Raw genomic sequence first — 24,650 nt, 5'->3', positions numbered from 1 at the left:
CAGCAATCTGGCTGTTGCAAACAGTGTGTTAACAGCCCCAATAGTTCAACCAGAAATATATCCACAGAAAAATGACAGTAAAGTGACTTATTAGACAGTTCACAGATAAATTCAAATAAAAGGCTACTCCCTTCTAAGTTCAAAACTCCTCCAAATTTTATTTATTGGAGTAACTGCAGATATAAGGGGGCGTGTGGGCAGAGACAATGCTTGGAGATTGTGTCCACTGTTTGAGATGCAAGTCTGACAGGAAGCGGTCGTCAATCGTAATCCTTACAATGCTCCGTCCAAAGATGCACTTACTCATAAAAAGTCTGAGGTCAGCTAACCAATGCTGTGCTATTTTCTGGTATAAATCACAGTGCTCTGTGAATCCTATGTCATGTATTAAATGTATATTTGTAAAACAAATGTCTTGCATATACACCGTATTTAAAAAATAACTTTACACTTTAAGAACAACTAAACATTTACCTGTAACCTTCATAGTTTTTTTTTTATAGGCCAACTGAGGACCGCATTTTAATTTATTGAGCCAGCCTGTGACCCAGCCTGTGTAATCCACAGCTTTACCTCTTATTCACAGCAAGATGTCCACAATCATTTGGGTTAAAGGACACTCAGAAATACTCAAGCAAGAACACTGAGGACTCTGTCAATGCAGGGTGTCATAGAACCACCCCCGTTCCCAAAACCACACACCAATCATTCACAGTGTACTAGGGCGGTGTTCTCCCCAGACCCTTCTAGCCAGGTGCACCACCTGGCACTTTTCATGTTAAACCTGGAGCTAGGCCTTGATGTCATGACACGATTACAGTTAAAAATTAACCTAAAAGGGCATTTTTACAAGCCTCTTTTTTTTCCAAAACCAAATTATGTGCTTGATGTTCATTTTGCATATTTAGAATTAACCCCAGAAAAAAAATTGTCAATTGTATTTACCTCCAGCATCTCACTGAGGCGGACATCAGTTCTTTGCTGAGTGGACAGAAGACAAAGAAAGGTCAAGCACTGTACAACTGCACATGCACAAATAACATCATGATGAAGATTTCAGTGGACGTTACCAGAGTTTTAATTGTTCTCAGAGACTTCAGCAGGCTAATCAATAGCTGGCGTTTTCTATGGTTTGCTAGAAGTCCCAGACTGGCTTGTGTAAATCCTTCTTTTGCAATATTTAGGTGTCTAGGAAATCAACACAAAATAACCCAAAATTACACACATGTCAAAATACAAAATCAACACTAACTAACAAGGTAATACAGAGTACTTGCATGTTTGTATATTTTAAAATGTTTTCATTCTTTTGTATTTATTCAGTGATTTTAATACAATTTTAGCCATATGTGCTTAGTTTCATTTTAGGTATATTTGGGATGATATGGCTCCTCTTACCTAAAACAAAGGTTTTCTTTAAGATCTATCTTCCCTAGCAGCACATGATTACCTTTCATTCCTCCGCAACTCACTTCATCTGCTATAAGCCAGGGAAGACTGCATGATCGTACATAGGGCTGACTGTCTCCCCAGACCCCGGTACTACCATGGAACAAATTAATACTTGCCACTGCAATTACAAGGAGTGAGGAATATGTTCCCAGTGGGGACGCAAAGCAAAGCGGTTTGCGCTGCTCAATAAACTTTCAGACTTTCAGGTCTTCAGGAACCCCTTCCATATTTACTTTATCCACAGCTAACAGTATATTGACATGGTTGTTACTGTGAAGAAATCCTCTTACATTGCTGACCATTGGGAAGAATGTCAGCCTTAGATAACCAAAAAGGTGATTGGAATCAGTAAAGCTGACCTGAGAGGCACAAACTGCTCATTGCTCCAGAACCCCTAGCAACCCCTCGAGGAACCCTAGGGTTTCACAGAACCTTGGTTGAGAAACACTGCATGCCAGGGAGGATGTAACCCTTGAATCTGCACACTGTGGGCTTGATTTATTAAAAATCTCGAAAACTGGAGAGACTGTCATGGGGGAATCTGGGTGATCCAGCAAACCTGAAATGGATTTGCTAAAAATCATTGGTTATTACTTGGCCAATATTTTCAATCCTGAAACCATTCTAGGTTTTCTGGATCACCCAGGTTCTTCCATGATAGTCTATCTTCTCCAGTCGTGAAAAGCTTCAATCAGGCCCAGTAAGAGAAGAAAAAGCTTGAAACTTGGAAGAATCGCCTGAGAAGATCTTGACATTGGTGGACAGAGTGAGAAAATTTGGATCTCATCAATGGTGACGGCAAACAGACAGTCTGCCATAATTTGAGATAATACTGTAAATACTTGCACATTATAATTATTATTTTATTATTGTTATTATTAATAATAATAATAAACAGTGTTTATATAACATAAACATATTACGCAGCGCTGTACATTAAATAGGGATAAGCAGAAGCAGAACTAAAGGTTTTATTTTAAGTCTGCCTAGTACTAAACATTACAGAGATAAGAAAAGGAGACAGCACAACAATCTTGATTATTTCATTCACGTTTCCCCATCTCTGTGTTTGGGGATTGAGAGTGAGCTATTGTTAGGCACACTGTAATCCTTCTGGGCTTTATTCGGAACAGTAAGATTCAGGCCAGCCCGCAACAAATGCAGCTTTATTGATGAAAGCCTTCATGAGAGCTTCAATTCCCGCAGTGTAGATTCAATAAAAGCTCACTTAGATTTTTTGCTCATTAATGGACATCCTGGAATTTACATCTCAAACGATTGACCGATCTATCAGCGTGAGACCAGATCAGTGACACCTCTCCAATCAAAAAAAATCTTCCCGGGGCATCGGATCAATGTAAAACAGTAAATGATAACCATGACCCCGATTCTTGACCTGTTATTCAACACATCATTGTGAGAATTGACATATGAAGTTCTATTTTTACACATTGTGATAATGTGCTTGTTTTTATAAAGTATGAAAACACAATATGGCTCATATAAAGTAAAATTATGAACACAAAAATTCGCCCTAAAACATGTCAGAAATACTTGAATATAAACCAAGGTACATCATTTAAATTGAATAAACAGGAAAGGTACACTGACTCAGGTATAAACCCAGGGCACAAAATGCAACCATCACTCCTAACATTCAAAATAGTAATCAACAGAAACGCCTAAAAAATGTGAAAAAAAATTGTTTATGTGTTATTTAACATTTATTTAAAGGGAGGGGGGATTACATGAACACAGTCTGCTTATCTTTCCGCCCCTGTATTTTGTACTTTTTAGTTAGTTATGTTGGGTTACATACTCTAAAATGATCCTTTGTGCATTATTGTTGTCCACCAGTAAATGTTGTTGTGTCCTCATGTAAAGTGTGTAACAAACTCTAACAATGTCCTAAGCTAGGTACACACTTCCAATAATTATCGTTAGAAAACGAACAATTACGACCGATCAACGATTATGCACGATTATATCTGAACAATCGTATTGTGCACAATTCTCTACATGCTGTAACAATACGATCGTTCAAATATAATCCACCAATAATGTACACATGCTGGATACAATTGTTTGAAAGATGCAGGGAGTGACATGTAAAGGAGAAAGTGTATTGCAGAAACATGCACGATCACTGAATGACCCTACACGCGATAGCGAACAATCGTCGGCCAATCAGATCTGCAATGACCGTCATTCATTTCCAACGACAATCCTTGTTCGTCGACGTCGTTGGTCATCTTTTTGTGAACGATTTTCGTCCGATCGGTCGTTCATCGTTTGTTTCCAACGACATGAGTACATAGCGCCATCTACTGATGTGCCCCAAGTATAAACAGAAACTTTTTTTTTACTAAAAGTTTTCTTTAATCAAAAAAAAAATCTTGGTTTATACTCAAGTATATGCAATAAGTGTTTAAAGTGACTATGTTAACAGTCAACATGTAAAATCTGCAAGATGGGCCTCCGATCTTTGCTCTGTTCAAAAGCTAAGGCTGTCTAAAGAAACTTTATGTTCAGCACTTTCAGTTGTGTCTAATGTCTGTGCCTCGTGTCGCATGCTGTGGTTCTGTCTGCTGACCTTTATGCCACTGCTGTAAAGACTTCACACGTGTAGTGAAATTGCTTATTCTGATATCAATGAACACAAACAATTTTCGATAAAGTGCATTAGAAGCTGAAGATAATCAGGGAGAGGCCACCTCATTTCCTAGCAGAAGGACACTCAGCATCGTTATCACTATCTAGGCCAAAGTTTCTCAACCACGGTTCTATGAAAGCCTTGAGTTAATTTAGAGGTTTCTGGGGGAATCTTAAGCAATGAGCAGTTTGTGCTTCTCAGGTCAGTTTAGGTTTAGTATAGACACCAATGATCTTTTTTGAATGATCTGTAGGGGTGACATTTTTCCTAATGGCCAGCAATGTAAGAGGAATACTTCCCACTGACCACCACACTAATACGCTGTGAGCTGTGGATATAGTAGTTATAGAAGGGGTTCCCAGAAGACCTGAAAGTTATTGTAAGGGTTCCCGCATAATAAAAAGTTTGAGAAAGGCTTATTTAGGTCTTTCCCAGCCTGGGTGTCAATGGCTCTCCCCTTTCATTCATTGGACTTCAGTGCCATCAATAAGAGAGGCTCAGCTGGAAAATCAGCATTAAGGAAAGGTGCTGCAATGTATATATATGAAACCAAATTACCGTATTTTTCGGACTATAGGACGCTCCGGCCTATAAGACGCACCCAATTTTGAAGGAGAAAAACCTAGAAAAAAAAGATTCTGAACAAAATACTAAAAAATCACTCTGTGTCAATGTATCCCCTTCTAATCACTCTGACACAGAGTGATGAGTATGATTTTTTTTAATTACTGTTATATTTAACATGTATTCGGTGTATAAGACGCACCCACTTTTCCCCCCCAGTTTTGGGGAAGAAAAAGTGCGTCTTATAGTCCGAAAAATACGGTATATAACGAACACAGAAAGGCTTTATTTCAAATTATCATTCGCATGTTAATAAGGGGATGTGAGGGGAACCTAAAGAAATAATAAATTTCAGCTTAATTCTTAAATGTTGCCAATTTGCCGGTAAACCAGGTAACAGTTTCAAATCATTTAGTTATAAGATGAGACATCAAAGACACCACTGAAATAAAAAATAAGGGGAAAAACTTATCTCTCTGATACCTCAAAGAAGAAATGCTGTAATTACTATATCCAGTATAAAGTGTTCTGGAGGAAATTACAGGGACAGCAGCGGCTCTTCGCTGCAATATCTATATATGTACCATAAGCAGACATAATGTAAAATAGATACTTGGGAACATGAAGTGCAATAAACTGTTAAGACAACTACAGGGAAGGGAAAAAAATTTCTGCTGCAAGTGTCCTGTCTAATCCACTGGCATTTAACCCTACACTTCATACCTGCAACCTTTTTCCCAGGTGACTACATAATACTGTAGTAACATGTGTTCCCCTCATGGATAATTGCAGCAGAAGTAAGGCCCTTTTCTGTTCCAGCATGATGCAATGTGCCCCTGCAAAACGTTGAGGATGAAATACTCCACAATACCTGCAGCTATGTATATTAATGATCCTCCCACTTTATTGCTGCAAAGCATTCGAAGATTGATAATGCATTTCCCAACAGATTTCATGTCAGAGAACGGTGGCTCACCGATTACCACTCTGACCTTTGCAGCACAAGATACCAGGTTCGAATCTCAGCCAGGACACTATCTGTATAGAGTCTGCACATTCTCCCTGTACTTGCTTGAGTTCCCTCCGGGTACTCCGGTTTCCTCCCACATTCCAAAAACATGGAGTTAAATTATTGGCTTCCCCCCAAAATTGACCTTAGACTGTATTAAAGAAATGACTATAGTAAAGACAATAAATTGTAAGCCCCTTTGGGGGACAGCTCTTGAACATGGAGCTATTGCAAAGTAATGAGAACTGGACAAAAATGTTTCGGTTTTTTTTTCCAATGTCCAAAATGTTTGCTTATTGGATCAGATTATGTTTGATTTTGCAAGATGTGATGCAACCATTTAGTTTTGATGTGAAAAAACTGAACAGATAAATAAATACTTCTATTCTCCCCTACAATGTTCAAAGGGAGGAACCACTGAGAACTGAGGGTCCTCGGAGTATAGTAAACCAGAACCATATACAATATATATTACCTGCCACATTTTGAAAATTATTTCTTAAGGCTACCATGCATATAGATGATTTGTTTCTTGTTTTTCATGCACCTGCAAAACTTTAAGGATGAATTACTCCACAATGTCTGCAGCTATGTAGGTGAATGCGGCCTTTGATCAAAGCTCACACAGTTACACTTGTCACATATATTGAATTTGCTCCAACAATACCACTAATCCAAGCATGCTTGTTAGTCTGACAGTGGACAGATACTTCCAGCCATCATTTTATTTCAAGTCCATCCTGTTCAGAACATCACCTCACAAAAAGAACAAGTTGGTAGAAGATAATGACAAAGAAGGAGGAATGATATAGGAGGGTGATTGTTGCACACACAGACAGACACCCACACATTCATTTTATATGTTCCTTCTTTTACCTCCTTCCATTGGAACATATAACAGCTGCAAGCTGAAGACTTGTCTGCAGAGATGTAACTCGCTCCAGCTCCTGCAAATAAGAAAAACAAAACAGAAAATCATTTAATATTATTATCATTATTATTTAACTGTATTTATATAGCACCAACATATTATGCAGCGCTGTAAATTAAAAAGAGATTGCAAATGACAGATAAAAACAATGACGCAGGAGGACTCTGCCCAAAAGATCTTGCAGTCTAACAATTTACAATCTATATCTAGAGGAAAAAGTAAATACCTTACAAATTACCAGCCATTGATGTGGTGGTTGCGTTTTTTCATGCATTTCACCTAATGTAAACCTATAATACTGTCCGTAACACACTCCCTTACCCTAGGGGGACAACCTTCACTCACTGTATGGTTATATGTACAGAAGCAACATTGTCACTACAGAACATAACTACAAACACATCCCCAATATACAATATTTTATTATTAATGGACCAACAGGAGACAAAACAAGAAAAGTTAGTTTTCAGGGACTATATACATTAAGGTTCAACTCTGGTTGTTAAACCACTCAAAAATTGTTGTACTTAAACTGAAAAAGCACAGTACATTCTTGTGAACCTCCCATGTTCTACTCCATTCCTGCATACCATTTACAGGGTGAGAATGGTTTTCACAGCAGATTTCATGTCATAGGCTACCTCTTTGTCTGCTCTTGGACTTGTAGCTAACGGTTTGGTACGATTCTCTCAAAGTAATGTGTTAGAACTGGAAGAAATGTTTTTTCCTTAAAATTGAAAATGTTGAGAATGTTTGCTGCTTTAATTGGATTCTGATTTTGCAAGACGTGATGCAACTATTTAGTTTTAATGTGGATCTTACACTGAGCTCGAAAAACTTACCAGATAAAGAGATACTTTAACTCTGCCCTACAATGGCAATGTGATTTATGCATTTGTACAGAAGCTGAAGCGTGACAGGTTATATAGTTCAGTGTTCTCCCCAGAAATTTTTTTCAGCCGGGTGGTAGGAAGCTGTAGCCGGGTGGTAAAAAAAGGGGGCGTGGCAAAACACGGCAAATTTAGTGCTTCCAGTTGTTTATGCCATGGGTAATCAGTAACCTCTTATTTTTTCAGTGTTCTACCTTCTCCCAATTATTTGTTACAACTTTGTAATGCCTGCCCCGGTCCCCTGTACACCCTGAAAATTACAGGTCATTGTGACATACATATTAGGAGATATGGAGGTTTGTACACAAAGCTGTGAGGATGCAGAATTCACACGCAGAGCTAGCAGTGGATACATTTCAAAGGCAGAAATCTGAGCTCTGTGCTATAAGATGGGGGCGGGGCTGCCTATGTCTCCTTCACATGAAGGCTGCACAGGAGGACACAGAGCAGCTTCTCTGAGATCCGTGCATCCGAGGATGAGAGCTGCCGAGAGCTGGGCGGGGTATTCAAATCAGCCGGGCGGAGCAACCGGCTAAAAAGCTCTGGGGAGAACTATGTAGTTAAAGAGTACCTACACTCAGAAATTTCACTTTACATTAAAGGGTAGACCCAAAAAAAAAAAATGCAGCAATGCCCCCTAATTCTCAATTACCTAGGTGATCGAGAACGAATGGGAGAGCAAAGAATGCTGGAATATCTACGTCAGGCATTACGGTGCTCCTTCTGCGTATGCCTGAGACTTTTGTGGGGGAAAAATTTGCCTATCTCACGCATGCGCAGTGAGATTGGCAAATTTTTTTCCCCATCTACGTCACGCAATCCCACGCCTGGGTCGGGTGATGTAGGAAGAGTAACAGGAAGAAGAGACAAAGAAGGCGGCACCCCGGCTTGCAGACCAATGCCGGGACGACGCAGGACCCAACAGAAGAGACCTCCGGATAAACCGGACTCCACTGCGGGATTGAGTTTAGTTTAGTTTTGGCTTTAGTTCCTCTTTATGAACAGGCTTAGTGTAAGAAGCTAGGACAACAGTTTAACATTGTGCTGTACTGTTGTACTGGACAGATGTAACCCTTCTCATCTGCAATCTCTCTAATAATACTTAACACAATGCCTCATAATGATGACATTTTAGGGATATGTCTTTAGCTGCAATCTGCAGCTCTACTAATTCTGTGCTGTACCAATGTCAAAAAAAGTGATCACGGAAACGATGACCAGATTCCAACTCAAGCGACCATTATGATATATGTTTGTCAGTTTATATAAAAACAAATTTAGACAGGATATCTTTTTAAACAATGTACTATATAAACGTTGTAAATGTTTATAAAAAAAGTTTCAATTGTTTAGGTAGATTAATATGTTATGTCACAAAAACTAATTAAAAACTACAGTCTGCAAAAACAAATTTATGATATGTCACAAAATACATTAACATTATCCTTTAATAAAAGACTACAACTTTTATAATTAAAAAGTTGTGTTTGAGCTCCAGCCTTACCTAAGTTGAAGATTCTAAGATATTAAGGAAGTATTTCCTTAATCTCTTTTCCTTCAGCCATTAGACTGCAAAATTTGTCACAAAGTGAAAGGCTGCAGAATACACTGGTTTGTGTCAGATATTTGTTAACACTGCCACACAATGTAGGGTAATCAAGGTCAGGAATCCAAAAGGCTAAATGTGGCAGAGTATATATGCGCAACTCTCAGGTAGCAAGGCTAAGGATCAAGCAACCAGAACCTGGAACCAGGAAGGTATAAATAAGACCAGCAGCCAATAGCAGGACAGGTTTGGAACCAGGAACTAGTCTGCTCATTGGCTGCTGCACATTTCCTAAAGTCCCCTTCACCTGTGCACACCCTCAGAGTAACTGCAGAGTAAAAGAAAGATACTTCTCTGCACGACTAAAGGGATACTGAAGATGCTGCAAGCCGCTAGACAGATGATCTGCGGGCAGAGTGGTAACATCAAATGTCATTCAATTGGTGTTTATATCCAGAATGTTAAACTTAGGTAAATAAACAGGCCAAACCAACAAGACATTGAGGGAAGGTTCATCAAAAAAGTAGTGATTAAAGCCATTTAGAGCCTTGGAGATTGGAGCCATTTTTTTTTCTTGTATTGTTTGTTTTTTGATTGACACTTTATGAAGTACTACAATAATGCAAGAGTAATCACAAATTCTACTGTACCGATTGCCACTTTTACGGTTGTCATCATGTTAAAAAACAACACCACCTTTAAGCATTAACAAACAGCACATTCATATTAATGGGGCATTTGCCAGACTCTCTCATCGCCATTTCACCATCATCAGAACCTTATGGGCCATTTTCCCTAATGCCAGCTAAAGAAAACACATGCATGCCATCTCCCAAAAGAACACGCATGCTTGTTCTGCTGTAGACCAATCTAGAAGGGAGGCTACAGAAGGGCTCAAATGAACCCCTCAAGGCATTGGGGCCACCCAAAAGATAGCAGAAGAGGGGACAGAATATAGAACAGTATATTCCAAGCAAATACAGGCTTGTGAGACTACACTAACAAACATAAGTGCTGAGGTCTGCAGCAAAATGTCTTTTTTTTTAAAAAAAAGGTTTAATAACACTTTAAAGCTAAATTCCGGGCAAACAACATTTCTAAGATGGGCTAACAGTTGGTTAAAAAAAAAAAAAAATATATATATATATATATATATATATATATATATATATATATATATACACACACATACACACACATACATATACTCAATTGCAACAAAATCTGAGTTGTGTACCTCTTTCTTTTAATGCTAATACAAAACTGAATTAATTATCTGCTGTTTTTGCTCCCCTTTTCCTTGCACTGCAATCTTCTGCTCACAAAAAAGAATTCATATTATATACTGCTGAATGATGAAGCAGAACAATAGAAATTGAAAGGAAATAATAAAATCATCTCCCAGTATACAATATCATTGTTTGTCTATTTTTGGTGTTCCTCTTGGTAATTCAGTGTTCGGATTCGAAAGAAAGACAAATTATGTCTCGGTGACAGAATCACCATCTGCACATTACCCTCACTCCCGTGTGTAAACTCAAATATATATTTTGTCGGTAGTTAACCAAATTTAGCAGGAGAAAATGTAATGCTCTCTATATGGCAGTGGATTCATAGAACACATGTCACTCTGATGGACCAACTGGGATTTCCATTATGAATAATCTAGGATATCAAAAACAAGAAAAGTGATAAATGAGAGACATCTAAGATATCAGAAAAAAAATCAAAAATATATTGAGATCCATGTATACCAGACAGCCTGACGCAAGTAAATTACATTTTCATAACATAGATGGAGAGAGAAGTCATATTCTGAGATTATCATAGGAAATTTTAGGATAAATTTCAGTAATTACCCTAATTGTTTACCCCAACATATGTAAATCATTATTTTTGGATAGAAGTACTTGTATAGAGTGCTTGTCTAGTTCTTATTGGTGGTATGTGTTCCTAGAAGCCATTGTCACCAAGATTAGGTAAGTAAGAGTTAAAATCCAAATTCTGAGATCTCAATAGAATAGAAAATTTTTTAATACTTTTTACAGTGACAAATAAAATTGCATTTTCCTCACTTTGGGGAGATTCTGTCTGCAAAACAAGAAATCTCACATAACCAATAGGACAAGAATGGCCAATGGAAATGATTGGGTTGTTTCTTTACTTTAAAATAAACCTGGATATAGAAAACTGTACAATATAGGCAAATCTCAGAGTAGGAGCAAAGCATGAACTCCTATTCCCCACTTGGTCTTAGTGACCACCAAGAATTCTATGGATGTGAGATGGTTGAGGCTACAATAAATAATTTGCAGACAGTTCTTGGATTTGCATGGCTATTAACAAGCTATTAGTAGGGTAATAAGCTCTTATTGCTTTCTCCCCATCACCTTACCACCAAAATGCTACACAAAAAAATCCACAGCATGGTGCTCATTACTGAGAACAAATGAATAAACATTCCCACCTATGACAGCAGCCGCTATTAATTTTTTACTGTCACTGGCTCTTTATCCCGTATCTTTCCACTGACAAGAACACAGTACAGAATTCTCACGAGAATATTTTTGAAAGCTGGGTTAAAAGAAGCTGTAGGTCATTGGTTGCCTCTGTATTGTGACCCAAATTTTTTGTAACCCAAAAACAGCTAAGTGGTTACTGAAAAGTGCCAGGTGGTGTGCCAAGCTGAAAGGGCTGGGTAGAACATTGGAGAGAATATTATTTCCTATGAAAGTTTTAATTGACAATAAAGTCAAATCCAGCCTTACCTTCGTAGTGCACAGATGTAAAGGTACACTGTGAGCTACTCGTAACGTGCAACAGAAGCGACAGCAAGTTAGATAGAGCTTATCCCATTACCAGGCCAAGGCTAGGTTCACATTTGCAGTGAGGCTGTGGTGTGTTTACTGCTTCCTCTTTCTAGGAACTGCTGTCTCTCTGGAGACACTACATGGTAGCACACATCATGTCTCCCTGCAGCAGCTCCACAAGAAATTACTAGGGGTGTACTTTGTGCTGCTCACTCAGTATTCTCCCCAAAGCTGGGTGGGAAGAAGCTGTAGGAAGGTGGTGTTCCCTGTATCGTGACCCAACACTTCAGTAACCACCAAAAAACAGAAAAGTGCCGGGTGGTGCACCCAGCTAAAAGGGGCCGGGGAGAACACTCTCAATTGCCAGCTGTCAAAAGTGCGGACGTGGGTTCAAGGTCATAGCCTGCCTGTGTTGTATTGAGAAGCACAGATTTTCAGTAATGATGTCAATTTTTGTGAAATAAGGTGTGTATGGAAACAGCTTTTCAAATAAAAACATCACTAGCATGTCAAGGAGGGAGGAAAGCAAGAACAAGGAAAGGCAAACTTTTGGCAGATTAAACATCTTTACCCCCGCAAACTCCACTTGGGTACAGGTACACTGAAATCCAATCATAGCAGCCTAGAGCAGTGCTGTCAGTTAACAACTCATCTCCATTTATCTCTAATGCAAGTTGGCAACAGGACAGGAGGGAACGCACAAATGGGCAGTGAGGGAACAATTATTCAAATTGTAGATGGATGCTAGTTTTATCGCCACTCCAGACTATGGAGAGGGACTTGAGTCTCTAACAAGTACGTGCCTACTGAGCAGCTGATCACTTACGGCACAGAAAAAAAAATGATTTACAAAAAATGGCTTTGGGTACCACAGAATAGATGCACATTGTCCCAATTTGATGTTTCCAGAATACTATTAAGCAGGGACATGGGAAATTTTTAAATTATAATGAACGGTAAAAATGAGGTTGATTTCTTTATACCTGCCAATGTGAAGCTGCTAGCTCCAGCACAATTGTTTTTAAATAGCAATTTTTGTTTTACCTCTTGTTAAGGAAACATTTTTAGGAATATTTAATTGATGGAAACAAGTGCACCAACATGTGCAGTCAATTAAAGTTATAAAGCTGAGTAGCACAGTGGCTCAGTAGTTAGCACTCTGGCCTTTGCAGCGCTGAATTCCAGGTTCGAATGTTGGCCAGGGCAATATCTGCATGGAGTTTACAGGTTCTCCCTGTGTTTGCATGGGTTTCCTCTGGGTACTCTGGCCATCTTCCCACATTTCAAAAACATGAAGTTAGGTTAAATTTGACCTTAGACTGTATTAAAGATATATGACCAAGGAGGAGACCTAGGAGGAGACCTTAGATTGTGAGCTCCTTTGAGGGATAGCTAGTGACATGACAATGGACTTTGTATAAAGCGCTGTGTAATATGTCGGCGCTATATAAATATTGGATGTCAATAAGCTGTGCACCTTTGCTGCTAGTTATGAACTTATTGAAATGGCTGGCACTTTTAGGTATTTTTGTGCTTTTTCAGCTGCTTTTAGAGAATATTAGCTTCACCTTTCCCTGCTCCATCTTTAAAGTGGTTCTAGAAAAGTGAAGATTTGCTTATAGGAGAGATACATAGGGCTTGAAGTCAAAATTTCACCTTTGCGTTAATAGATTTGTCACACCATTATTGTTCTAAAAACAGATTACTGTTTAAAAGTAAGTACGTGGAATTGTTAAATTGCCTTTTCTCACGGTTTCATCCAGAAATGTGACTGAATCAGCAACTTCTGGGAGCAGAATATTTCTCCGATGTACAGAGACCAGGAGATAAGCTTCTATTCGCTAAGCAAACAGACCGGGAAGATTTTTCATCACGGATCCACTAATTTGTTTATGACAAATACATTTCTCCCCCTGAATGGGATATGACCCAACCATGCATAACATTGGTCAACAAACATTTTCTTGCCAAACAGATTAAAGTCATTTTAGGTTCTGTTTGATGCACACATCCCAAATATGGTATTAGTTTTGCTATATTGGCTCTAGTTTATGAAACAATGACCTCAATAATAACCTCATAGAAAACTAATGAAACATGAAAATTAAGCAAAATTAAAGTAGATAAATTGATTCAATGCCCATGATTCAATGATTCAATGCCCGTGTACACAAAATAAAATTTTTGAAATACTTAATGCCAATATATTCTAGATTCAGTAAATTTACAGAACTAATCACAAAGAAGCCATTAAAAAACTCTGTATGATTTACTTTTATGCTGATGATCAGGACAATCATGTTGAAGACTCCAGCAGTCATGTGTCATAGCAAATGGCTATAGAGATAAGTGTACCTTTATGCTCCTAGTAGCACCTACATTTTTGAAGTTTAGGTGCAAGTTTTGTAACAGTTCTTCATAATTTTGCGCTTTATGTGTACCCAAGAAGTTCTTAACAACCATGGCATAGCTGTGCCAGGCAGAAGCTTTAGTTTCAGTCATGTAACTAACGAAATTTGAATCATTTATCAGTTTCCGAATCTGAGGTCCATCAAAGATTCTTGATTTAATTTTTCAGTACTCATTCCAGGGAAGAATCTACAAATGTATTTGAAACAATCACCGTCCTTGTTCAGAGTTCTAACAAATTGCTTCATTAATCCCAACTTTATGTGTAGTGGTGGGAGAATGATTTTTTCTTTGTCAACCATTGGCTTGTTAATAATGTTTGCTGCACCTTTTTTTTATGTTTTCCCTTGGAGGCCATGTGACTTTTTTCCAGTGATCCTGCTTTGCTCTACTATCCCAAAAGCACCATGGGTAGTTTGTGTTTCCACTTTGCTGTCCATGTAGGAAGTTCACTATTTTTAAATCAACACATATGGACCATTGGTGTTCATGAGCTTTTTTAAGGCCATTTTGATATTTTCATATTCTTCTTTAAGTTTTGCTGAGTGACCAATTGGAATTGATGCATAGCAGTTGCCATTATGCAGCGAAACAAATTTCAAACTTAGAGTGGAACTGTCTATTAAAAGCCGCCAGTCTTCTGCTCGGTTTTCTGTACTCCCATTTGGGCTAGTAGTCGAGAGATGTTACAACAAAGTCTCCATCTTCACTGAAATATGATCGGAGTGTCACCTCTCTGGTCCCATAAACCGTTATTTTACCTTCCAGTCTCAGACAGTTCTTTTCTTTTAGCCTGGATGCTATAAGTTTAGATGCTTGTTTTGACAGACTTAGGTCACATATTAAATCATTGAGCTCTTCTTGGGAGAACTGCTGGTTTGATTAAACACTTCCTTCATATTCACTTCCACTGCTAACTCCTGGATTACATTCCAAACCTTGTATATCGTCCATGTCGGGTACAGGAATATCAGGGAGTGTACTGAACACTGGTATGGGAACATCAGCACCATGCGGCACAGGTGATCTTGCCGATTCCAAATCAGGGTACTCCCACTTGTTTTGTAGTCATTGAAACCTTTTACATTAACAGCACAAAATAACAATCATTATGATGATTTTGGGGCTCTCGTCATACCATAGGTACCAAATGTCAAACTTTCAGTTTAGCATTTTTCCACTGACGTAGACACTCTACACAAGTTTTGCATACCATATGGGGGTCCAATATTTATCTTGGTCCCCCAGTTTAATACCAAACTATAAAAGATATGCTTGTTTCACAAATTCTGTAATGTTTCTTCTCTGTTTTTACTGAGATTATTCAGTTAAATGTAATATTCAAATGTAGCAAAATGCATTAGGGTCATTTAGCCCCCCTGGTGGTCTAATTATGTCTGTATTTTTATGTCAAAAGCGGTACATTGTTTTGCGTGGAAATTTTAAAAATATTTTAGACCTGTAATTCTTAGGAATTACTCATGGGTATGATAAGTTTAAAACACAAATCATAAATTAAAATATAATAATTATAAATAATAATTATAAAAAATAATAAATTTAATAATTTTATTTTAAAAAATTACATTTTGTCCAAACAAGGGTACAATAATAGAATCAATTTTTGGATTTATTAATTATTAATCAGAGTAATTTTTTATAATTTTTTTTACTTTGATCAATGTTTTAAAAGCAGATTACAATGCACTCTGCTTTTAAATGTCCCACCAAGCCATGCCTCCCCAGCGTACCGACGCTTCAGGCAACACACCGATTAAGCCAAGGATGTGATGCAAAAACCGTCTGGGGTTTGATAGGGGAAGCCACTGGATCGAGGGGGGCAGGTAGGGTTTTTTTTGCTACCCCGAATGTGGCTCGGGGTTACAGCTTTTGGTAAGAATTCATATTTCTGTAAAAAAAAGAATGATTTAAAAAAATGTATGCAAAAAGAAAGCACGTGAATGTTTCATGAAAAAAAATGCTACATTTAATATATAAAATGCAAAACATTGGTGTATATAAAGATTGATAATTAACATTTGTTGTTGGTAAAATCGTCTATTATGATTTCTGTATCACAAGAACTAGAGCCAATTCAATGAAACTGATGGTATTTCTAGATTCAGCAGAGCTGAAATACACTAAATATATATTAAAAAAATCCTTGGCAAATGAAAAAGTCTTTTTTGTTGAGCTGTGTTGTTACCAGATTGTAAACTCTTTTGGGCAGGGTCCTCTCTTCCTCCTGTGTCATTGTCTGTATCTGTCTGTCATTTGCAACTCCTATTTAATGTACAGTGCTGTGTAATATGTTGGCATTTTAAAAATACAGTTTAATAATAATAAAAAATACCAGGACTAACTGTGCTGTGAAAATAGTTTGTATGCAAGATGACATTTTGGGTGAAAAACAGGTAGGACAACTATCTGGGAAATAAGGTTGGAGACTTTTATTGTATGTTATGCCAGATTGTAATTTTGAATTAATGGTGTCCAAATGATTATGGAAATTGTTGCACACCATTTGTGGTCCCACCTAAAGTAAATTGTTTCTTTTTACCTATCAAATGCCTTCCACATGTCATCGAAAATGACAGACAGGTACAAACAATGACTCACGAGAAGGAGAGGAGCCTGCCTGAAAAAGCTTACAATGAAAGCTCCTAATAGGGTGTTTACTTTTTTTAATCGATGTACGGTTTTTTCTTTTATCCTCATGATCTCAATAAGCTTAAAAGATGAATTCCAGACAGACATTAAGGAAACATTTATGCAGCTCTGTAATAATTAAAAATGGCAAGATAAAAATTAGCATATTACACAAAAAAACAAAAACAGCTTGTGCTACTAATTTCTTTTGTTGCAAAAGCTTCTCCGCAGAAATTTCTCAAGCAGTACTTTTTTCAGTCTGTTGGTCAGCATTACTCAACTCAGAAACTCTGAGCCTAGGTTGTCTTGGAAAGGAAGTAAAAGGCGAAGCAGCAAAATGTTTAGCTCCTCTCTTACTCTGCCCTTTGCTCCTATAGCATGTTAGTACATGAACTGATTGACTCTTTGGAGCCTATTCCAGTCACACTCAAGCACTGTTGCACAAGGATAAAACAGCACAGGGGCTCAATGGTTAGCACTTTGCAGAGCTGGGTCCCAGGTTCAAATCTCAGCCAGGACACTATCTGTAAGAAGTTTGCAGGTTCTCCTGTGTTTGTGTGGGTTTCCTCCCACATCCCAAAAACATGCAGTTAGATTAATTGGCTTCCCCCTAAAATTGACCTTAGACTGTGGTAACGACGTATGACTATAGTAAGGACATTAGATTGTGAGCTCCTTTGAGGGACAGTTGATGAAATGACTATGGACTTTGTACAGCGCTGTAAAATATACCAAATTGCAAATTCCCCCCAAAAAATTGCAAATATCAAAAAATGCATCCTAAAAGGTTCCATTTATTGAGGGCCACCAGGATAGCAACCAGCAAAACATATTAGGTGGTTTCATATTAAATATGTGCAACATAGACCTCAGTTTAGCCTTGATGTTAGGGGTCCATTTGTGTAGCTTAGCTGTATTAAACATTGAAGAATTTCGACTGTTAATGTATGGAATGTGTATGAACAAAATAAGTGTGGGTCACCAGTTGGCTGCTGAAATAAACATGGAACCTACTTCAGCATTTTTTCATCCAGCAAGCTTTGTTAGTCAAATATTGAAAGGGTTTTGATCAGTGTTTCTTAACCAGAGCTCCTTCAGAGCTTTCTAGAGGTTCCTTGAGCAATTTGTACCTCCCAGGTCAGTTTAACGAACTGCAATGATCTTTTTGGCTATCTGTAGGGGTGGCAGCCTTACCAATGGCCAGAAATGGAAAAGGGATTCTACTGACCACCACACTAATATACTGTGATCTTTGGATATAGTAGTTATAGAAGGGGTTCGCTAAAGCCCTGAAAGTTCTTTCAAAATGTTACTCAAAAAGGTCCAGAAACAGTTAGCTTTTCATTCCAACATCTTCCATTTCCTGGAGAGAGAAAATGAGCAAAGAACTGGCCCTGTTGCTTTGGATAAAACTACCTAAGATGCAACTCCAACATTTTGTCCAGCTTAGAGGAAAGAGAAAACAGCAGGGTTTTTTGGCAAAACAAATATATTGTACATAAATAAAAGGTTTGATGAAGCAGAAAAGACTCTGCTAAACGCATTAGCAAATGAAACTATATAATATACAATAATTTTGTATGGCAAAGCAGTTGCTTACCTAATTGCTTTTATCATGTTGATATTTTATTCTTTTATATGTTAAAATTGTTGTTGTTAATTTTTTGTGTTGCATTTAATAAACTATAAATTTTAGCTGTACATAATTGTGGCATAGATATATTTATAAAACCCCATTTTTGGTGCCAATTATTATATGTATTTGAGATAGATAGATAGATAGATAGATAGATGAAAAAGGAGTTAATTTTTTTTCTGGCGCGTTTCACCGTAAGGCTTCCTCAAGTGTATGTTAAGTCTATTGATATGATGTCTGTAGATTATTTAATAGACCTCATGGTAACTCACAATAACTTAAGGTTAGGAATGAGATCTTTCTGTTGCAGATTTCCCTAGGATATAAGGGAGGTAAGCTCGAAAAATCATCTAATGGTCACTCCTCAGTGAAGGAGTCTTGTCAGAGGGTTCAACCGGAGATACAAGCTGCCCAGTGTCAAAATGTTAGGGCCGCAGCTTGCTCCTTTTTCTTCTTGTCCACGCTCTAACCCCTAATGGGGATGACTGACAGATACAGCCCAGGAGAGTTCTGTATAGAATAAAGTTCTGCACCCCCACAAATGTTTGTGAGAATTGACCATGTATTAGTTGATTGTGAAGAAATCTGTGACTTTGTTAATTATTAACATATGGACAATATATTTCTTTTGCCAAAAAGATACCCTGATGTTTTCGCTTTCCTGTCTCATTCTAGGTTTTTCCAAGGGGTTGGGCTAGGATGGAGGCAACAATTGCAATTTAATTGTTGTGTCCAGCGTAGCCAAAAGTTAATACTACTGCTGCTACAGGTAGAGTCCTATAGGGCAAGTCACCTGCTAGCTTTTTGTATCCTTTGGAAATTGCTTTGAGAGGTCTCCTGGCTGTGTTCTCAATTAATTTGTTTTATGTGCTCCTGCCAATTTATACTATCTTATTCCTATTAATGTAAAGTTAATTAAAAATCTAACAGGTGTCAATGACAGATGCACAGAGCCAGGAACTCAAGCACAAAACAATTACTATCGGACACAAAAATATGTAAGGTTAACTTACCTCAACAGCTGCCACCATCAACTATAAATAAGTTCTGGGTGGACTGACCCACTAGTGTGTGCTTGGCTTTACATACGGAGATTTGTAAAAAAAAAAATAAATGTAATGCTGCCCTGCCAAGGCTCACAACCCTAAATGAACAGCAATGCTTTCCTTTAGGGATCTATAGGTACCTTGAGTAAAAATCACAGTTCTACTTTCTACCAGAACTGCCACTCTTGCCATTTGATTTTTTTTTTCCATTTTCGCTCCGAAGAGCCTTTTTTCTAGACTCAGAGAGCTGTCAAGACAGCAGCATTGTCAGTTTGGTGCACAGTGGATGGAAAATCAACAGGTAATTTTCTGTACATTATTAGGGATAAAAACATGATGAAATGTGCATGGATTTCAGAAATGTATTTTCTGTATTTTTGTTAGCCCTGACATACACTTCCTCACCCAGACTATACTTCTGCAAGCACCAGTTGCAGTCAATGGGTCTGAGAGTAAAATAATATATAATAAGTATTAGTTAGCCATTGCATTCAAATACCATGAAGAATGCCATTACTGAATATCGCCTGATAATGCTCGCCTTGGCTGTCTTTAACATCAGTAGTTTTGCACTCCAAATATTTGGATTAAAAAGTCAGAACTTGTGGTGTGTGTATGTATGTATGTGTGTATATGTATGTATATATATATATATATATATATATATATATATATATATATATATACACACACACACACAGAAACACACACTTCTAATTACAAAAATTACCTTCACGTACGATGGCTGTTTCTCCAGAATTAAATCAGCAACTTTCTTGGATACCTGAAGAGAATAAGATAAATTTCAATTAATGTCATATATGTTTTACACATTCAGTACATCCCAGAAACGAGCAGTGAATATTTGCAATCATACATTTTATCCAGAAATAGCAATCCTCTACCAGTTATTTAGCGTCCCATCGTGTCTCAAAAAACCCTCAGTAAACCCTGAAAGGGCCTAAGAGGGTGAAGCAGGTGTGAAATCCCTGAAGAGTGCCCTATCACAGGCTGAAGATGTTGAACTCACAGGATTCTGGGGGAGTGCTTTGCCTATTGACAATTTGTACCATGTGTATATTCCTGCCTATATGGCTTACAGCTACATGCATCTATCACCCTGAAGAGATACCTTTTCTGTGTGGCACACAGAGGAACAGGTCAAGAGTAAAAAGGACAATTGAGGCTGAAGTATCAGTCCATTTGGGAGATAATAGTATTGTAAAACTAATGAGAGCTCTAAATGTTAGTTCTATGTGTTTGCAGAACCCTCTTAAAACAAGGCATATTACACACACATGTTTAATAGCAGTGGCCACTCCACAGAGTTATATTAGCACAGCTGTGGTATAGCAGTCAACAGTATCCCAAATTCACATTACCCTCTCCCATATACTACTATTGTGGGGAATGTCATATCCGGAAGCCAAAGGATAAGATTATGGTAAGCACTGTTAATGTCACAGCAGCCCACAATTGTTTTAGTTTTGGTCGGGTGTGCCCAAACCTCCATTAGATGAATGGCTCTCCAGGAAATAATGTTGGATACGCTAATGTCAAAGCATACTTGCAATATACATATTATAGTACTGGAAAGTATATTGGTATAGGCATGAAAGTACCACTACGTAATGTTACTAATAATATGAGTTGTAATGCCACCCATCCGGTGCCTGGCATAAATGAGGTTATTGGACTACCCACTGGGTGGTTCCTATCCTGTGGTAATGTTACTTTCAATTATATCCCTGGTAATGTTACTGGAGGTCCTTGTACCTTTTCTAGACTTACAGTAGCACTCCCAAGAGAGAAACCTACAAGGGATAATCGGAGAGGGAAAAGATGAATTGCTAAACAATTGTTTCCTGATTGTACCTCTGGGTTGCCCCTATTACCGTATTTTTCGGCGTATAAGACGCACTTTTTCTTCCCCAAAACTGGGGGGGAAAAGTGGGTGCGTCTTATACACCGAATACATGTTAAATATAATTTAAAAAAATCATACTCATCCGATACCGCGATCCTGCGTGCTTCTTCTCCTCGCTCTCCTCCCGGCTGCAGCGCGTGTCTCCTCCTCCTCTGAGCGAGGAGAAGCCGACACGCATCTGAATCATACCTCCACTGCTCTAGCCGATATACTGTTAGATCTACAAGGTTTGAGAGGAGCAGTGTCAGAGAATAGATTTGCTGTAGATTATCTATTGCTTAAGCATAACCTAGGATGCCATATTTTTAAGGGTATGTGTTGTTTCAACCTATCAGATCATTCAAAGTCTATAGAGGAAGAAATACAGGCATTACAAGAAATTGTGCAAAGTATTAAACAAGATGTGGGATCATCCTCATGGTGGGATTGGTTTCTGAGCTGGTTACCTGATATTAGCTGGTTGAAAACGCTCTTTATGTATGGAATTATTATAATAGTCTGTCTAATCCTATTGTGTTGCTGTATTCAGTGCATTCCATCCTTATTGCAAGCATTTCAGGCATTTTGCCCTAGAACAAGGGATGTTGGACATGAGTACATCGAGTACCTGCACATGAATCATAGGAGGTAAAGTCATGTTCATGACTTAAGAGGGGATTGAAAGGGCTTAAGACACTCCATTTTGTTCCTATTTCTAGTTTTTAGTTATGAGAGTTTAGTTATAAGAGATAGACGTATTCCTTGGTTGTTTAGACTATATGTGTATAAACCTGATGTTCTGCCAAGACGAGTGTCCTTGTTAATTCTGCTAAACTCAGATAATGTCGACTGTTTATGAATAACAAGATGTTTTATACGTGTCTGAAATTATGTAGCTAAACAGTTTCATTTTAGAATATATATACTAGTGATTTTCCATTCTAATAAATGAGCATGTGCTATGGCTTATTGTTATGATATATAAACTAGATGTTTGTTATAATAAAGTTGGAGATTGCTTGATACCATACGAGTGTATGCGTGGTTGAGTGATTCTTCCCAGGCGCGCCTGTTCTGATGCAATGAGAGACTCTGGGATTGATTAAGATGAGAGAGGAATAGAGCCAAGAACCTTTCGGAACCTTTCAAAGCCCAGAAACTGGTGACATCACAAAGACTGCAGCCTATCCACTCACTGGAGAGCGGTGACATCACATAGAGACTCACAAAGCATGATAAAGTAGGACATCCCCAAAGCCTTTGTTTTAAAAATAACAACCATGTCTTTGTATCTTTTAATAACTTTTACAAACAACATAGAACCACAAACATAAAACTAGCACAAGAGATACCACAAATGCACAAAAATGCAATGACAAATTAGCATAAAACAAAGGATGAACCAGACAAATAGGGAGAGAGTACAAGGAATTACTTTTTAATTCAGTTTAACAATGTACATGGTGTACACGGTGGCCTCTGTTTCCACTCTGCATGGACATCTTGCGCTATTTTTACATGCATGTTTCAAGTTATTTACATGGCAGAAATAATGAAAATCAAATAAAATTCACATCTGAGCAATAATGATGGAAAGGGGTAGCAAATAAGGGAAGAAATTCTTTTCTTTCCAATTCCTAGGAGCAATATTTACACCTGAGACAATTACGGTTATTGGCGGTTTTACATTATAAATGACTTATTTCAAGAGAAACGCCACTTTCACATGCCATGGGAAGCCAGCATCATGTATCTGTCACATTACATTAAAGTGAATTTCATCTTGATGTTCTTCATGTTTAATTCAAACATTTTATATACATAATATACTTGGTAAATTGGGTTGAGAAAACTTAAGGGGGACCTATCATCACATTTTCAACATTATGCAAAAGGGTGGCTTTTATTTACATAATTAATTTTTTATTGTTTTTTTAATTTTTTTTTACAAACTTCCTACACCTTCCATCTTTAGATTTAGATCTAAAGATTGAAGGGGAAATTCCCAGCCTCCTGGGATCATTGCGTCACATATCACAGAAGGCTGCAGGCTGCACATGCCCAAGAGGGGCACGCATGATGTCACGCATGGTTCTATTCCAAATTCCCCCTGGACCACGGACATATTTTAAACTGTTATCAACACTGTTAGACCCTGCATTTTAGCTTGCTCCTACTTTCTGCTCCTTTAAAAGAGCACTTAAAAACCCATCTTTTCAAATTCACCTACCCATCTTCTTCTGTCTCCTAACTCTCACTACTTCCCACTATTTCATAGTCCCCCTCCTATTGTGTGTTACTTCCCCCTCCTCTTAGATTGTAAGCCCTTCGGGACAGGGTCCTCTCCTCCGCCTGTATCACGGTCTGTATCTGTCTATCATTTGCAACCCCTATTTAATGTACTGAGTAATATGTTGGTGCTATATAAATCCTTTAAATTAATAATAATTGGGACTTATTTATCTACATTTGGAGGAAGACATGTCACCCTATCTCATGCCTGCTCAATGGGAGATTGGGCAGAGTCATCAGGAACACTAAAGAACCAAGAGGATGGTGGCTGGGACATAACGGCAAGCCCCAGAAAGAAGACGGAAGCCAAGATAGCACAAGATAGGCTGGGCGCAGTATATATACATTAACCAAGGCATTCAACGACTATTTTTTTTTGTTTATACGAATTCTGCTTTAAAGATATAGTCTTTTGCCCCAAGGATAGCAATAAATGCCAAGTAAAGATTTTTCTGATCTAAGAGGTCTTCTGGGTTGAAGGACTGGATTATTATTTGAGATGAAAATTCTAGTATGCCTGTTAATGAGCAGAAAATCCTAGTGGTCTTTCATTGAACCTACACTGCAGAAATCAGAGCTCTCTTGAAGATTTTCATTAATATAGTTGCATTTGTCATGGGCTCCCCTGGTTCTCAATGCTCCCAATAAAGCCCAGAAGGATTGCATTGCATTGTATCCAACAATAGCTCACCCTCAATCCCCAAATACAGAGAGATGAAGAAACATGAATAAAATAGGAGAGCGTACTTACTGCTGCATGCTGTCTCTTTAATTTATCTCTGTACTCTTCAATCTCCTGCAAACTTAGGACTGGTGGAAGCTTCTGCATAAAGAAACAAAAGTCAACGAGTTATTGT

General features: G+C 38.0%; 1 protein-coding gene across 1 annotated transcript in view; it reads right to left on the bottom strand.

Moving 5' to 3' along the window:
• VPS50 (VPS50 subunit of EARP/GARPII complex) overlaps positions 1-24,650 on the bottom strand; it is a 135,431-nt gene that overhangs the window by 80,710 nt on the left and 30,071 nt on the right. The window contains exons 4-8 of the mRNA XM_072412872.1: positions 24,545-24,616; positions 20,326-20,379; positions 6,555-6,625; positions 1,071-1,188; positions 946-981 (exon numbers count right to left, since the gene is read on the bottom strand). Of these exons, the coding sequence (XP_072268973.1) occupies positions 946-981; positions 1,071-1,188; positions 6,555-6,625; positions 20,326-20,379; positions 24,545-24,616 (351 nt within the window). The remainder of the gene's footprint in view (positions 1-945; positions 982-1,070; positions 1,189-6,554; positions 6,626-20,325; positions 20,380-24,544; positions 24,617-24,650) is intronic.

The sequence above is a fragment of the Pyxicephalus adspersus genome, chromosome 5 (assembly GCF_032062135.1).
Source record: "Pyxicephalus adspersus chromosome 5, UCB_Pads_2.0, whole genome shotgun sequence".
Classification (NCBI taxonomy): Eukaryota; Metazoa; Chordata; class Amphibia; order Anura; family Pyxicephalidae; genus Pyxicephalus; species Pyxicephalus adspersus.
Note: the sequence above shows the minus strand (reverse complement) of the source record. Positions and strands in the feature narration are given on the sequence as shown.